At 41.3% G+C, this 14,666-nt stretch overlaps 1 protein-coding gene across 1 annotated transcript in view; it reads left to right on the top strand.

Moving 5' to 3' along the window:
- Nucleotides 1-14,666, top strand: part of sdk2b (sidekick cell adhesion molecule 2b) — a 268,384-nt gene that overhangs the window by 236,885 nt on the left and 16,833 nt on the right. The window contains exons 23-42 of the mRNA XM_039616015.1: nt 33-142; nt 780-930; nt 1,069-1,306; nt 2,067-2,182; nt 2,387-2,576; nt 2,735-2,833; nt 3,331-3,525; nt 4,241-4,442; nt 4,844-4,947; nt 6,035-6,105; nt 6,746-6,875; nt 7,537-7,593; nt 8,343-8,444; nt 8,649-8,764; nt 9,152-9,338; nt 10,923-11,060; nt 11,427-11,636; nt 11,719-11,844; nt 12,992-13,156; nt 13,318-13,458. Of these exons, the coding sequence (XP_039471949.1) occupies nt 33-142; nt 780-930; nt 1,069-1,306; nt 2,067-2,182; nt 2,387-2,576; nt 2,735-2,833; nt 3,331-3,525; nt 4,241-4,442; nt 4,844-4,947; nt 6,035-6,105; nt 6,746-6,875; nt 7,537-7,593; nt 8,343-8,444; nt 8,649-8,764; nt 9,152-9,338; nt 10,923-11,060; nt 11,427-11,636; nt 11,719-11,844; nt 12,992-13,156; nt 13,318-13,458 (2,848 nt within the window). The remainder of the gene's footprint in view (nt 1-32; nt 143-779; nt 931-1,068; nt 1,307-2,066; nt 2,183-2,386; nt 2,577-2,734; nt 2,834-3,330; nt 3,526-4,240; nt 4,443-4,843; nt 4,948-6,034; nt 6,106-6,745; nt 6,876-7,536; nt 7,594-8,342; nt 8,445-8,648; nt 8,765-9,151; nt 9,339-10,922; nt 11,061-11,426; nt 11,637-11,718; nt 11,845-12,991; nt 13,157-13,317; nt 13,459-14,666) is intronic.

Below are 14,666 nucleotides of genomic sequence, written 5' to 3'. Positions count from 1 at the left end.
AGTATTTGACTCCTCTGTTGTCTTGTTCCCAGGTGGGTGCGGTAGGAGAAAATGAGGATTGGTTGATGGTCCACCAGGTGTTCAACGAACCTGAGGCTCGCTCCTTAGAGGTGCCAGGTCTCAACCCATATACCTTTTACAGGTAACGACTGGAAACTTGTTTCTGTGAATCTATACTGTGTACCTGACTGTAGCTTGGTTAAGTGTTAACAGTGTTAACAACTTAGCAATGCCAGTTTTAATTGAAAATAATCATGTGCCATTTGTGTATGTGTACTTTCATTTCAGCATGTCCCAGCAGCTCATCTTATTATGTTTTCCTTTAATTTGAATTCAAGATTCTTTTAAAAGTTTTTTAAGTGTATGCCTGATTTTTATCTTGGCTTGTTTTTCATGATCGCATTCAATATAAGCAATTAGTATTTCACTGAGCCAATCCCTAAAGGCTCACAACAGCTATAGTTCTCATCATTCCAACATCAGCGCTGCCACTTTTCATTTCAATATAGTTAAATGCAAAAAATTGTTGTTTTGCATATTCAGGCCATAACACAAATAAGCCCCCCTCTCAGCATATTCATGCTTTATTCATATTCAGTGCTCTGATCTTGTTCAAATGCAATAAGCCTCATGTAAAAGGATGCAAGTGCGACTATAGTGCTGATCATTGCAGGTTCATTTTAAGCTGCCAGATTCCCAGTTTCAGGACTACAGCTGAAATCAAGTAAGTGTTTTCTACAAGCTACATTGATATAATGATGTTCAAATCCATATACCAGGTTTCGCATGCGTCAGGTGAACATAGTGGGTACCAGTCCTCCCAGCCAGCCCTCCAGAAAAATTCAGACCCTACCAGCTCCTCCCGACATGGCCCCTGCCAACGTCACCCTGCGCACCGCTAGCGAAACAAGCCTCTGGTTACGATGGATGGTAAGGAGAAATCTTTTTCTAATATGCCAGTTTTTGTTAGTGATGTCACACTGTAAGAAAAACTTCATGAGTTGAAGGAAACAGGCCTGTTTTTCATTCCAATCTCTCTCAATGTGAACACCATCTCCTTCCCCTCAGCCTTTGCCTGAATGGGAATATAATGGGAATGCAGAGCAGGTGGGCTACAGGGTTCAGTACTCCCGTGCAGGCTCACAGGGCCATCCACTCACCCATGTTATTACCGACCGTCTGGAGAGAGAGTTTACTATTGAGGACCTGGAGGAGTGGACAGAATATGAGGTCAGGGTCCAGGCTGTCAACGGCATTGGAGTGGGACCCTGGAGCCAACCGGTCAGAGGCAGGACACGGGAGTCTGGTGAGTTCCACGCTGTGGAAAAACACTGTTTTGTTTGGAAAAGTAATGCACAAACTTCAATAGATTAGTCAAATCGTATTTTTTTCTGTTAAAGGTCAAATTCCTAAATTGCCTCACACATATTTCTGTGTGAACACCAAACACATTTTCACAACCCAGAAAGAAAAACGCGCTGATTACTTCTGTGATACTGTATTTGCAGCATCTGTGCTGAATATCTTTATTATTAGTCATATTAGAGGTGTCAAACAAACACTTAACACTTTGCCATATGGTAAATCCATGAGCAGATTGTTTCCTGCTCAGATGCCCTGCTAGAGTCTTTTTAATAGCCTCTTTAATATAAGCAAAGACACTGCTTTTCCGTCCTTGCGTCTGCTTTCACGCTTTCACCAGGCATTGGGCAGAAAGACATGGAAAGAGCTAAGAATGGAGTCTGAGGAAATTGAGAACACATGGACTTAAATGTGGAATTCCTGTGCTCTTTTTCCCCATACTCCAGCAAATTCTTAGGAATCAGGCATATTGTCCAAGGATGAGTGCCAAGGAGGAGAAGAGCCCTATTCTTGAGGGGCTTTTTTCACCAAGCCAAAATAATACAAGCTTCTGTGTGCATACGCAAACACAAATAATAAATCCTTCTCTATTTTAGATCCGTATGTACACAGTAATTGCCCTCATACACAGGATATATGACAGACTTTGGAATATATGGCAAACAGTAGACTATCCAGCCTTCTAATCTCTTTATTTTTCCCAGTTCCCTCCAGTGGTCCCACCAACGTCTCTGCCTTTGCCACTACTTCAAGCAGCATCCTGGTGCGCTGGTTTGAAGTCCCAGAGCCGGACAGGAATGGGCTCATTCTGGGCTACAAGGTCTATTTCTGCTTTTTATATTTGGCAGCTATACACCTTTTATTTACTGAGCTTTCCGAGGCGTCTAATTAGTCTGGAAAAAACTTGAGCTTCTTTTAAGCAGTGAAATACACAGCATGGTTGCGGTTTGTGAGGCTATGTGTCCTACTTAATTTCCACATTCACTTTTCCCAACCTCTTTCTCCTGTATCCTCACTGAGTCAGGTGGTGTATAAAGAAAAAGACTCGGACAGTCCAGTCCACTTCTGGACAGTAGAGGGGAATGCCACTCACAGTGTCCAGCTGACTGGTCTGGGAAAATATGTCCTCTATGAGATCCAAGTTCTGGCATTCACACGGATTGGAGATGGACGGCCGAGCTCTCCACCTATTCTTGAAAGGACCTTGGATGATGGTAGGAGCACAGGATAGAGCAAGATTGAGCATTGCAATTATGTAAAAATAAATAGCAATTGATATTGTGCTGAATATTATGGTAAGAGAATTAAGAAAAGGGAGGGGCTACTTCTATGTTATGTCTGAAAAAACTAAATCTTTGTCTGCTCCTCACAGTCCCAGGACCTCCAGTGGGTATCCTGTTCCCTGAAGTCCGAACCACCTCAGTCCGCCTTATTTGGCAGTCCCCTGCCCAGCCGAATGGCATTATACTTGGTTAGTACATACAAAATGTTTTTTATTAAGATTTGGCCCCTTAATTCTACTCTAGAAATCAATGGCAACAGTTTTTGCTTCCAATCATTGTAAAAGTACTTTTGCAAACTTTGATTTGGGTTTTTTTCCCCAACTAAGTGGATTAGACCATATTCGTTGGAGGAAATCAAGTCTTGTTATTTTCCGGTTTGTAATAAAGGGACTGGGATTCCCTTGTTGGCTTACTGGGGATTTCCTTGTGAGTATTTATTCCATTAAACATCTGTTGGATAATTTAGTTTAAACTGTCCAGTGTGACAGACCTACAAAGTAGCATAGAGGAGCAGATGCTAATGAAATCCTGTCAGAAGGAACACAGCTGTCTGCAGCGCAGCTTGATTTCCCTTTTATTAACAGTATAAACAACTGTTTCTTCATGTATTTCACTGAAATACATGTTTCAGTCTAACCCAGAGAATCTGTGACAGCTTTATTAAGACCATTTGTCTCTTCTCCAGCCTACCAGATCACGTACCACCTCAACTCCACCAATAGCAACACAGCCACAGTGGATGTGCTGAACCCCAGCGCCCGCCAGTACACGGTGACTAACCTCAAGCCAGAAACTGTCTATGTGTTTCGCATCACGGCACAGACAAGGAAAGGCTGGGGTGAGGCGGCCGAGGCACTCGTGGTTACCACGGAGAAAAGAGGTAACTCGATGTGGATTTTAATACTGTCATATTAGAGCGCTGGATATGTGGGGGAGTGATAAAAACAACAATTTAACTGAGAATATGAATAAAATGTTTCATCGGATGCTGATGAAGTGGTGTTTGGATGCGTAGTAGCAACATAATTTGTATTTCTCTAACAATGCAGGAAATATAGTAACAGTTGTATAAATGGTGCTGAGACCCGAGACCAGACACAGGTGTATGATCTCCGTAATGGCATAACATGCAGAGAGCTGCACTAAGCCTTCGTTGCACTTAGTTCATTTCCAGTCAACAGTTCAGCGAGCAGATGTGTTTTCTAGAGGAGTGTCTGTGCCCTGTGGGTATTTATTGGAAGCACTCTGATGTCATTGTGAGAATGCATCAGTCCATCTGCTTCCCTCAAGGCATGTTGTGGATCGTGTACTGTGCTACTTTAGTTTCTCAGCTACTTTTCATTCCAGCACCAGAATCACACTTTCTTCTTTCTTGTCAGCTCTACATAGCTCATGCAAATATGAGTAAATGGAAAACAAGAAGTATATTTTTAAAAAACAGTTTCTAATAGCTCCAGTTTTTTTCCCCCGCACATCTCCAGCTTCTCCAAACACTCAGTTTGCCCCAATTCATGTGTCACATTCACACACAGCAGTCGTTCTTGTATTCCGTTGCCCGTTTCTCTTTCCCTTACTTGCCTCTGTTTTTGCTCCAGCTCGTCCTCAGCCTACCAGCCGCCCCCTGGTTCCTCAAAAACACGTTCAGGCTCGCCAGGTGTTACTTTCATGGGAGCCTGGTAGTGACGGCCTGTCCCCCGTGCGTTACTATACGGTCCAGCTGAGAGAGCTTCCTGAAAGCAACTGGACAGTCCACTCAGCATCTGTCAGCCACGAGGCCACAACCTACATAGTATCCAGGTAGAGTATCATCAAGTAACGACATCTGGTTACGTTAAGGTGTAAATTTTCACATTTTCATTCCCTTTATTAGAACAAATGTGTTCTCACACATCTCGCTGATGCTTCCTCTTTAATATTCCCCTAACTTTTGAATAGCTGGCATAAGAAATGTGTTCTTTTATCCTTTTCCAGAGGATTGCAGTTTGGAACATAAACAGTGGAAATGCATTTAGCAAGTACAAATGTGAAACTGTATTTGCCATTAAGGTTCCAGCTTGGTTTAAAGTATGCCTAATAGTTTGCTTCTAAACCTCGCAGTGAGACTCTCTTTTTGATGTATGGAGTTTAAAAAGTTTGAAGTTTCAATGCTGTAGTTTGTGATAAAGATTGATGTGCTTTTCTGTGCTTTCATCCCTAAGGCTGAAACCCTTCACATCTTACCAGTTCAGAATAAAAGCCACCAATGACATAGGGGACAGCGAGTACAGTCAGGAAAGTGAAGCAATCACAACTCTACAGGATGGTAAGAGTAACATGATGAGCAAAAATCTTTATTCTCATCGTTTACAGCATAAAAATTTGATGACATGATGCATCGATTACCTTAATTAGAAAGAAGTGGGTCTATTTTTGATTGCTGTTAACTAAGGTAGAACTAAAACAGTCCAAGTTCAAGTCAAAACGTGCTTGTTTGGAGACAGGTTTCCTGTGACCAGCCAACTTGTGCAGTCACCTTGCAGTTAAAAATGCCCCAGAGGTTGAGGGTGTTACATGCTTAACATCTGGACAACCAATTGGTTACCACAACTGCTTGGCAACAAAGTGGTTTGAGACAACTTGGCCGCCGACTGCAAGTTGTTCAAAAAGAAACTTTTTTGAACATCTATTTTTGCTCTTGTGTGACTCATCCTTAAGCACAAACTTGGTATAAAGGTGGAAATGTCTTGTCTGGCTTGCTCTGTAGCTACTAAGAAGTGCCTCTAAAGCTTACTCGTATGTAATTTTTTTGTACTTATGCATGTCATATTGATGTATGACACATTTATGGTGTGTTATGCAAGACAATTTCTCGGTAGGTGTGGTCATTTTCATTTAGTGACACTGTCAAGCTGTCAGCCAGTGTGGACGCTAGTGTTCATTTTCACAAAATTTCAAGCTATTCCTTTGTGGTATCTTTCATATGTTAGTGTATAGAATCAAGTTGTTATTTAAAATGTAGGTTACATTTAAACACAACAAGTCTGAGGTATGACTTTGATCTGTATCATTCTGAAAACAGTTTTATGTCTGCATCAATTTGCCTTTTGCTGTGATTTGGACATTACTGGCAAAGACAGCAGAAACTGTCTCGTGTGCAACAACTGCACCATCATGAGACAAAAGAGCAACTTTATAAAAGAAAACAAAAGTTTGCCCAGTGGTGCTTATCCAAATCAAGAAACTCTGCTGATCTTTCCCTCAGCTATTTCTGACTCATCAGTGGTTCTTCTGTTGTGGCTGTTGTGTATTTATGCTCCATGAATGCCACTGCACATGGATAGTTTAAGCATTTTGAATTGTGCAGATTTTCAGGTCAATTTAGCTCATTTATGTCACTTTTATTACCCCAGTGCCTGACGAAGCACCCTCGATTCTCTCTGTCACGCCACACACAACAACGTCAGTGCTGATCCGCTGGCAGGTAAGAACAAACAAAATAACTTTATATATATATTTTACTGTTTTCAAACTCCATGATCTATTCGAGTGTGGGGAAGTGGCTTCTAAGAGAGCTTGATAGCAAACAGCAAGGCCTATACTTACAGTATAGACCGATACACACACTGCCACACTGTCTGCGTAATAAAAAGCACCCTCACCCGCACTCACACCTGAATTAACAGGTCATAAAAAGAAAAACAGGAGGCTATGAGACACAATTTTAGTTTTATGGAGAACACTTGTAGAGTTTATGAGAATAGAGAGTTGCTTGTGCTTTTTTTCCTTTCTCCTGTGGGCTTGTTCCTCCCATTGTTCAATCAAAGGGGGTTTTTCTTCAGCTTGGTGTGATACGGTGTGATTTCTTTTTCTGTCTGTGTATAACAGTTACTGTAAATCTTTTTAGTTGATGGTAAGTTAATGACAAATGTCAGTGATGAAGTGTTTTTTTTTTTTTGTTGTTTTTGTTTTTTTTTAGCAGTGAAGAAAAAAACAATCAAAATTCCTGTTAAAATGAGTTGAATCACTTGGATCGCATGTAGTCTTCCAGGCTATCTGTAGGTATCAGATGTACAGTGATGTGCTACATTAGACTAACATTAAGTCTGCATTTTTCTCCTCAGCCCCCCTCAGAGGAGAAGATAAATGGTATCTTACTGGGCTTTCGCATTCGATACCGCGAGCTGCTGTACGACCGTCTCCGCAGTTATATTCACACAGTCAACAGTGCATCCGCCTGGGCTGAGCTCTCTGGTGAGAAATAACTGCTACCAACAAAATACATTTCATTATGCCACCCCCTACACTATAGGATCCGAAGAAAAATGAATTGTGTACTATAACAAGTGGTATATTGCATTAACTGGAACTCTCCGGTGTGCGATTTGAAATGTGACATTATGAATTTAAAGACCATAAAGAAATAAGCGAGGATAGAAATCGCACATCAAAAAATACAATCCTGCGCTTTACTTCAGTAACACATAATTATAAGTCTCTGTTATGGTTGATTATTCACATGCTGTCTTTATGCGTCAGCAGCCCCTTTTCCATTAGAGGAAAATTCTCACAAAGGCCTATACTGTTGCCAAGATTTCCCCACTGGTCTTGACACTTCACAGCAAAACATTTCATCTTGTGATCAGTGGTTATCAGCTGCAGGCTATTATTAGGTTTACTCTGGAGCCCTCTCTCTTTCTGCTGCTTTGTGAAACTTGGCCTATAATTTTCCTCTTGTTGACTCACTCTGTTGCTCATTCAGAGCTATGATCACCATCATTGGGTTGGTTTTTCTTATAATAATGTTGCTGCCCTCATTAACAGCAACAAATTTTTGACTTTGAACCCTACTACCTTTGTCTCTCCACTTAACAGCTCTTATTTTGACTTTTTTTATCACTTTTTTTTTCTGCAGCTCCCTACAGCCTCCGAAATCTGAGTGATTCAACGCTCACCCAGTATGAGTTAGACAGTAAGTTTCGTTATCTCTCTGCCTCTCGAAAGTAAACATATAAACACAGTAATTCAATCTGCAAACAAATTAGGTTGAAAAAACCAAAACCAAAACTATTTTCCTTTTGAATCTCAATTTTTTCTCAAGTGCCCGGCTTCCTAGAATAGAGAAAGCAGAGTGTTAAGCAAATTAACACAACATTTGGCTGCTTATAATCACATTGCTCGGTACAAACACTTCTACTGAGGCCAGTGGAGCGCTTTGTACACAGAAATTCTTGAACACTGAATACACAAGCGTGCCTGGTCCAGCATGCTCTTTGGTTTGCACATGTCAGCTTATTTGGATGAGCACTGCAAAAGCAGATGGTCACATATTTCTCCTGTACCCCCACAATGCACAATTCGACAGACTCATAATTACAGTGTCACTCTGTGAATTTGTAATTGAAATAGAAATGTCTTCTGAGGGCAACAGTGTAAAATTCCATGTAGTGTTGTTGTGTGGGTGGGTGTGAAACCATTCAGGGATCATATCCTATTTATTACGTTTTCTACTTCAACTAATTGTTTGGGGCACCAGGAGGCGGGTGTAGGGATGCAGAAATGGGCAAGAGGTCAGTAGACCTCTTTATGGTTAACTGCAGAGCAATGGCGACTTTCATAAATGGGAAGATATTCCCATGTCGGGATTTTACGTACATGTCACCGATTGGTGTTTGATATAATTCCTAACCTTATATTCCAAACTGTTTACTTCTACTGCAGAGCTAAGTAAACACAAGCGTTATGAGATACGCATGAGTGTGTACAACGCTGTGGGTGAGGGGCCAACCAGCCCTCCACAGGAGGTGTTTGTTGGAGAAGCAGGTATGCACACTTCCTCTTATGGGCAAATAGACTTTGGGGGGTCATTTATCTTTCTTAAATGCAGAGTCTGTTCAGTTTTAACTGAATAGTTTCTCCTTGAAGCTGTCATTTTCCTAGTAAACGCAGTGAGCATAGTAATGAAAACAAATATTAAAATCGAAAAACGTCATCGTTAAATGCCATATATCTGAATGGCTGTCACAGTGCCGACGGCCCCACCCCAGAATGTGGCTATTCAGTCCGCAACAGCCACCCAGCTGGATGTGACGTGGGACCCTCCACCTGTGGATGCGCAGAATGGAGACATCCAGGGATACAAGGTCAGAGTCTCTGCAAAGTGCCGCATCTGGCCCAGGCTCAACATGTCTCATTGGCTCACTTTTATAGTGCAGCGTAACAATACAACAGTGTTCTGTTTTTATCATTAAATATTTACATTTTAGTGGTTCACATGAGATTACATCCATCTGTTGTTAATCACTATTAAATTGATAATTTTACACTTTTAGCGAACAGCGTTTTCCAGAGGGGGTTTCAGTAAAAGGTTCCGTCTGCTGCTCAAGAAAACATTTACAGGGAATAAAATATAATTGTGTATTTCCCATAGGGGAGTTTGAAATGGGACTGAGTTTCATAGAAGCAGAAATTGCTGCATTCCCTGAACAGTATCTGTAGATATTTATTTATGTCTGTGCTTTTCCATGTAGATTTACTTTTGGGAATTCCAGCGTAAGAACGAGACTGAGCGGATGCGGACTCTGTTTATGCCTGAAGGAGGGGTGAAGCTGAAGAACTTGACTGGTTACACCACCTATATGATCAGTGTGGCTCCATTCAACGCTGCTGGGGACGGACCCCGAAGCCCACCAACGAGGGGACGCACTCAGCAAGCAGGTAAATGTGACAATTAGACGCCAGACGTGGCTGTACAAAATCGTTAATCAGTACGAAAGAGCACAACAGTCGGGATCAAGCAGTGTAGTAAAACAAATATTTCTGTATATAATGCACGCACACATGATGGAGATGTTCTCTGAAAGAAAAGACAAGCTTAAGACAAATGTGGTAACATCATGACAAGACTAAAGCAGATAAATTAGAGCGTGTACAGCCGTGTTTATTCATTTGTCATATTTATGTGCTGGTGGCAGCGCCGATGTTAGTTTAGAGAACCCTGAGAGTTTTCTCAAAGTGGATGAGTCAGCCATGGGGAAAGAATTTGATTTGACGATGATGCTAATCGTTGTTGTCAGCAGCATGCCAAACGATGTTAGCGGAGCCACACACGGAGCATAAGTTTCTAATCAGCTAACCCATTCTAAACTTATTTGCTGAATTTCATCTTTTGTCTGATGCTATGAAAATTTTGTCAGCGAGCTTTGAGTCTACAGGCATGCTATATCAAAAAGGACCCCGTGCGTTGCCCCCTTTCTTTGTTCTTCTTCTTCTATCTGTGACTCGTGGGACTTTCTACCCGCGTGCCCATCTGCAAACGTGTCAAAACAATATTTATCTTCCAAAAAGCCATTTTTGATGCGTTTTACTACTGTGTCCCAGACTAGTAAAAAGGGGAAAAAAGAAGGTGTGTGCAGATCCTCTGTTTTCCCCAGTGCTTGGTGTTATGAGAGGAGGAAGCAGATGACAAGCTGGGAAGGGGGTGGCGTGCATTAGGAAGATAGTTATCCCATTTTTTTCTTTTTAAACAAAGAGGCTTTGTCTATTGCAAGCGTCTCACCTCCTGCTCAAGAAGCTTAAAGGCAGCAGAGGAAAATGTGTTTCTCAGCACAGTGGTTTCAAGAGTTCAGCCTGCTATAATGGGGTCTCGAGGCAAAGAGTGTTCATTGTGATTATGAATTGCTCTGCCCAAGGTCAAACAAGTATACGTAAGCAATGCAGAACCTTTAAATCTGTATGTAGTTTAGCAGAAAGTTTTTTTTTTATATAATCAGTGGATTTCTGCTCATGCGCGGAGACTCAGACTTGCAGCAGTGGTTCTGGACCTCCAGAAGATTTCTACCATATAAACAAGAAACAGCACCAGTGAAGAATTGTGATATTTCCATGTTTATGTATATTTTGTTGTTAGCCTGAAGAATTCCCTTAACACGGGGTATATTTAAAAAAAAGTCAGAATTGGGTGAATACTGTAACACCAATCATTAGTTTATGTACCATTATAGAACCTTTATGGCATCTTGGCTTTTTGTTCAGGTGACAAAACTGAGTTAGAAATTCATGCCTCTGTTTGAGGCCTTTGATGTAACCCTGGGAAGGACCACCGCATTAATCAGACAGAAGAAATGACATGACATTAAAATGGCTCATGCAAAAATTTGCTTGGTGTTTCATGGGAGAAGTTCAACTGAAAGCTAGAAAAGCAAGGGTTTGTTTTTCAATCCACTCATCTGGTTGTTTTTTATTATTTGACAGAGTCATTCTACAAACATTTTAAGTGTTTTTGACCTCTGTATGTTTCAGCTCCCAGTGCTCCCAGCTTCATTCACTTCAGTGAACTGACCACCACCTCTGTCAATGTGTCCTGGGGCGAGCCCACCTTCCCTAATGGCATCATTGAGGGCTACCGTCTGGTCTATGAACCCTCCACACCTGTAGATGGTAACAAATTCTTAACAATGTCAGTTTTCTCTGCACTAAATGGCTGCTGGCTATAAAAGCTTAATGCACACTACAAGATCTGAAGTTTTAGAGTTAACGCTTTTGCGTGTCAGTCGACCTTCTCGCAATCTTGTGATGTGCATTTCTTGAGCTAAGCTAACCATTACATCAAGCTAAACTGCTCATTATTCATTGCAACCTTATACATATCTACTACTATCATCTCAAATAATACATGGCTTCGGTGCCAAAATGCAAACATGTTTCTAATTCCATTACTCTCTGTGTGCATTTGCGTATGTTGGGTGTGCTTGCACATTGCCTGGCCTGTGTAAGACCTGCTTTAAATGTGGTGTGTTTGTCTAGAGTCTTCAGTGGCCTGTGCCGACTGTCTCCACTCCCCCTCCCCCCCAGGCGTCAGTAAGACAGTGACGGTGGATGTGAAGGGGACCGGCCCTCTCTGGTTGAAGATCAGAGACCTGGCAGATGGCGTCACGTACAACTTCCGCATCCGGGCCAAGACCTTCATCTACGGGCCTGAGGTGGAAGCAAATATCACCACGGGACCAGGGGAAGGTAGTTGCAGTGATGTTTTGGAAAGCTGACATTTTTGTCACTAGCTTTTTTATACACTTATTACTATGTTATTCTTTCTCAGGTGCCCCAGGGCCCCCCGGAGAGCCATTTATTACGCGCTACAGTTCAGGCCTCACCATTCACTGGACCCCTGGAGACCCAGGACGTTCTCCCATAACACGCTATGTAATTGAGGCCCGACCCTCAGGTAGGGGATTTAGTACAGTGGTTTTGAAAGTGGGGTCTTGGGGAATCAGAGGGGTCAGCCACCCATAGCCAAGGGGACTGTAAAATACATTTTGCTGTAATCTTAAAAATTAATATCTAAATATTAAGAATAAATATCCAATCTATATCCCAATTTGATATGGTTGTGAGACATGAGATTGCATCTAAGAGTGCAAATGGTAGCAAGCATGTTTTTAATACATGTTTGGAGACTCCATGCTCTACAGGATCTACAGGCCACATGACTGGCCTTATGTTACCTTCTGTGAGATTTTGATTAAGGAAAGTGGTGTAAAGTGTCAACATCTGCTGCCCTGGAGTCAGTGTCCCTGGCATTTTAATGGGTTATTGATTCAGGCGCTACAGTCAAGACAATTGGCATCCTGTTTCAACTGTGATTGACAAGTCCTGGCATGGCAATGAGGGTGATGGATGGTGGATGACTCACAGGCAGAGATGCGTTTCACCGCTTCTGAGTGAGAATCGAAAAGGATATTTAGTCCTACATTTTAAAGGTTTGCAAGGACTGATGGGTATTTTATGGCAGTATAGATTAAATGGGGGGGGGGGGCATTCCCATATCCCATATCGCATAGCCCCCTTATCCATATGCCAGTGGTGATAAGTTTCTATAGTATCCAGTTACTTGAAAACTTATTTTTGCCTTTAGATCAAATTATGCTGTTTTTTTAAAAATGTTTGTCAAAGTTCAGCAACATAAAAAATTAATTTCCATACTTGGTTATATTTGTGTACCCTATCAAGGAGTCATACCTACACATTTATTTACAAGCAGCAGGGTGTAATAAATGATCTCTGGCATGATTTCCATAGCAAGCAGCAAGGCATCTAACGCTGCTTCATTTGAAATATGGCTGCTCCGCTATTTATGTTGTAGAATTTGTTGGTTGTAAATTTTTACGAGAGCAGTGAAATTGATGGATTGTGTAATATTTTTAAGAATTATCAATTACCCTCGGAGCTGCCAGCCAGGCCGGAGCCTTGTATCAAACAAACAAACAGCCTGTTAACAATGACATATTGACACTGTTTAAATATTTTTTGCTTGCTTAACGAATATCGTCAGCCTTCTCCGACCCAATTTTTCCATTAAAATTCCATTACAGATGAGGGTTTGTGGGATATCTTAATCAAGGACATCTCCAAGGATGCAACATCGCACACATTCAACATGGACATCCTGAAACAAGGTGTCAGTTATGACTTTCGGGTCATTGGAGTGAACGACTATGGCTATGGCTCTCCGAGTCTACCTTCTCCCTCCATATCTGGTGAGCTTTCTTGTATTTGTTAATAGAATTGAATGAACTGAATTACATTAACTTTCAGGCTTAATTAAATCCCCTTAGGTCATTCAGACTTCACAGGAATGTGGCTACATGTTTTTAACAACCATGAATTTCAATTTTCTGGGTTTTTTTTTCTTATCTAGCCCAAAAAGTGGCTCCTTTCTATGAGGAATGGTGGTTCCTGGTCGTGGTGGCTCTAGTGGGACTCATCTTCATTCTGCTGCTAGTTTTCATCCTCATTATCAGAGGACAGAGCAAGAAGTATGCAAAAAAGTCTGAATCAGGTGAGTACACACAGTTGTGCAGCTAAGTGGAACATTTAACTATCATGGAAGCTTGTATTTCGCTTCCAGCCTGGTGGCATGGAGGGCATGGGAATCTGACAACTTGCCTTTTTTTTTTATAAAACAGTAAAACTTATTATAGGGATTTTATTATTATTTTATTACTTTTGAAATACTGAGCAGAGAAATTGAGTTAACTTTGTTTTGTAGAGGGGTGAATTCTGCTTTTGAATGAATCAGGTCACTGAGTGGGTTGCAGGGGAATAAAAAACAGAAAGAGAGAAAGGAAGCAGGAACGGGGGGCATACTTGTCCATTCAGAGCAGCTCTGACATCAGCGGGTATTTCCCTCAGCTCAGCACTTTTGCCAGGGCTGTTTAACTGCCAGGCAGGGGAGGGGTGGGGTCCCTGTGGGTCACTGCCCATCTTTCTGACTGATGGAGAGAAAACAAGAGGTTCCTTCTCATTCCAGCACAAAGACACTCTCAAAGCCTCCATATCCTCCTCTAGGAATCTGGCCCAGGCCACTGGACCGACCGAATGCTATTTCTTTTTCTCTGTGTTGGCATAACCACCAATTGACCTTTAGTAGCCTCGAGCAACCATGCAGGTCCTGGCCTGGCTGTGGCCACCTGTAGGATGACTGAAAGTGTTTCTAACCCATAACATGGTGAGAAATAGTCCCTCCAAAAATGAATCTTCTATAGAAACCATCCTGTTTATATTGTTTAATATAGTAAAATCATGACACTTAAAGTCAAAGTTAAACATTTATGTCACTGGGCATTCAGATGTGATTCACAGTCATTGTTTAGCACACTCATTTGTGATAGATTTTGAATGTGCTTCTTTATATACAGAAATAACAATAATGCTGCAGCTAGCCTAAATTCATAGTATTGGTAAATAACAAAATCTTTTTTTATGCGTTTTTAACAGTTAAACCATCATTATCTGCAAGGTCTTTAATTGAACTGATATTTAATTTAATGCGAAAATATAATTATTGTTGTTATCCATGAATTTTCAAATGTACTGTTTTACAACAGAGCTGAAAAAATAGTAAAGCACATTATTCATTTTTGATTCAGATGCCAAATTGCATTTTTTTTTTTTACTTGCATTCCTGAACAGAAAAAAAAAATCATTTTGGTGTTTGAATCTTATGCTTGATTCATTTCTGACTTATTGGAGAGGTGTGGAGCGCCA

Source organism: Oreochromis aureus, linkage group 8, assembly GCF_013358895.1.
Source record: "Oreochromis aureus strain Israel breed Guangdong linkage group 8, ZZ_aureus, whole genome shotgun sequence".
Taxonomy (NCBI): domain Eukaryota; kingdom Metazoa; phylum Chordata; class Actinopteri; order Cichliformes; family Cichlidae; genus Oreochromis; species Oreochromis aureus.
Note: the sequence above shows the minus strand (reverse complement) of the source record. Positions and strands in the feature narration are given on the sequence as shown.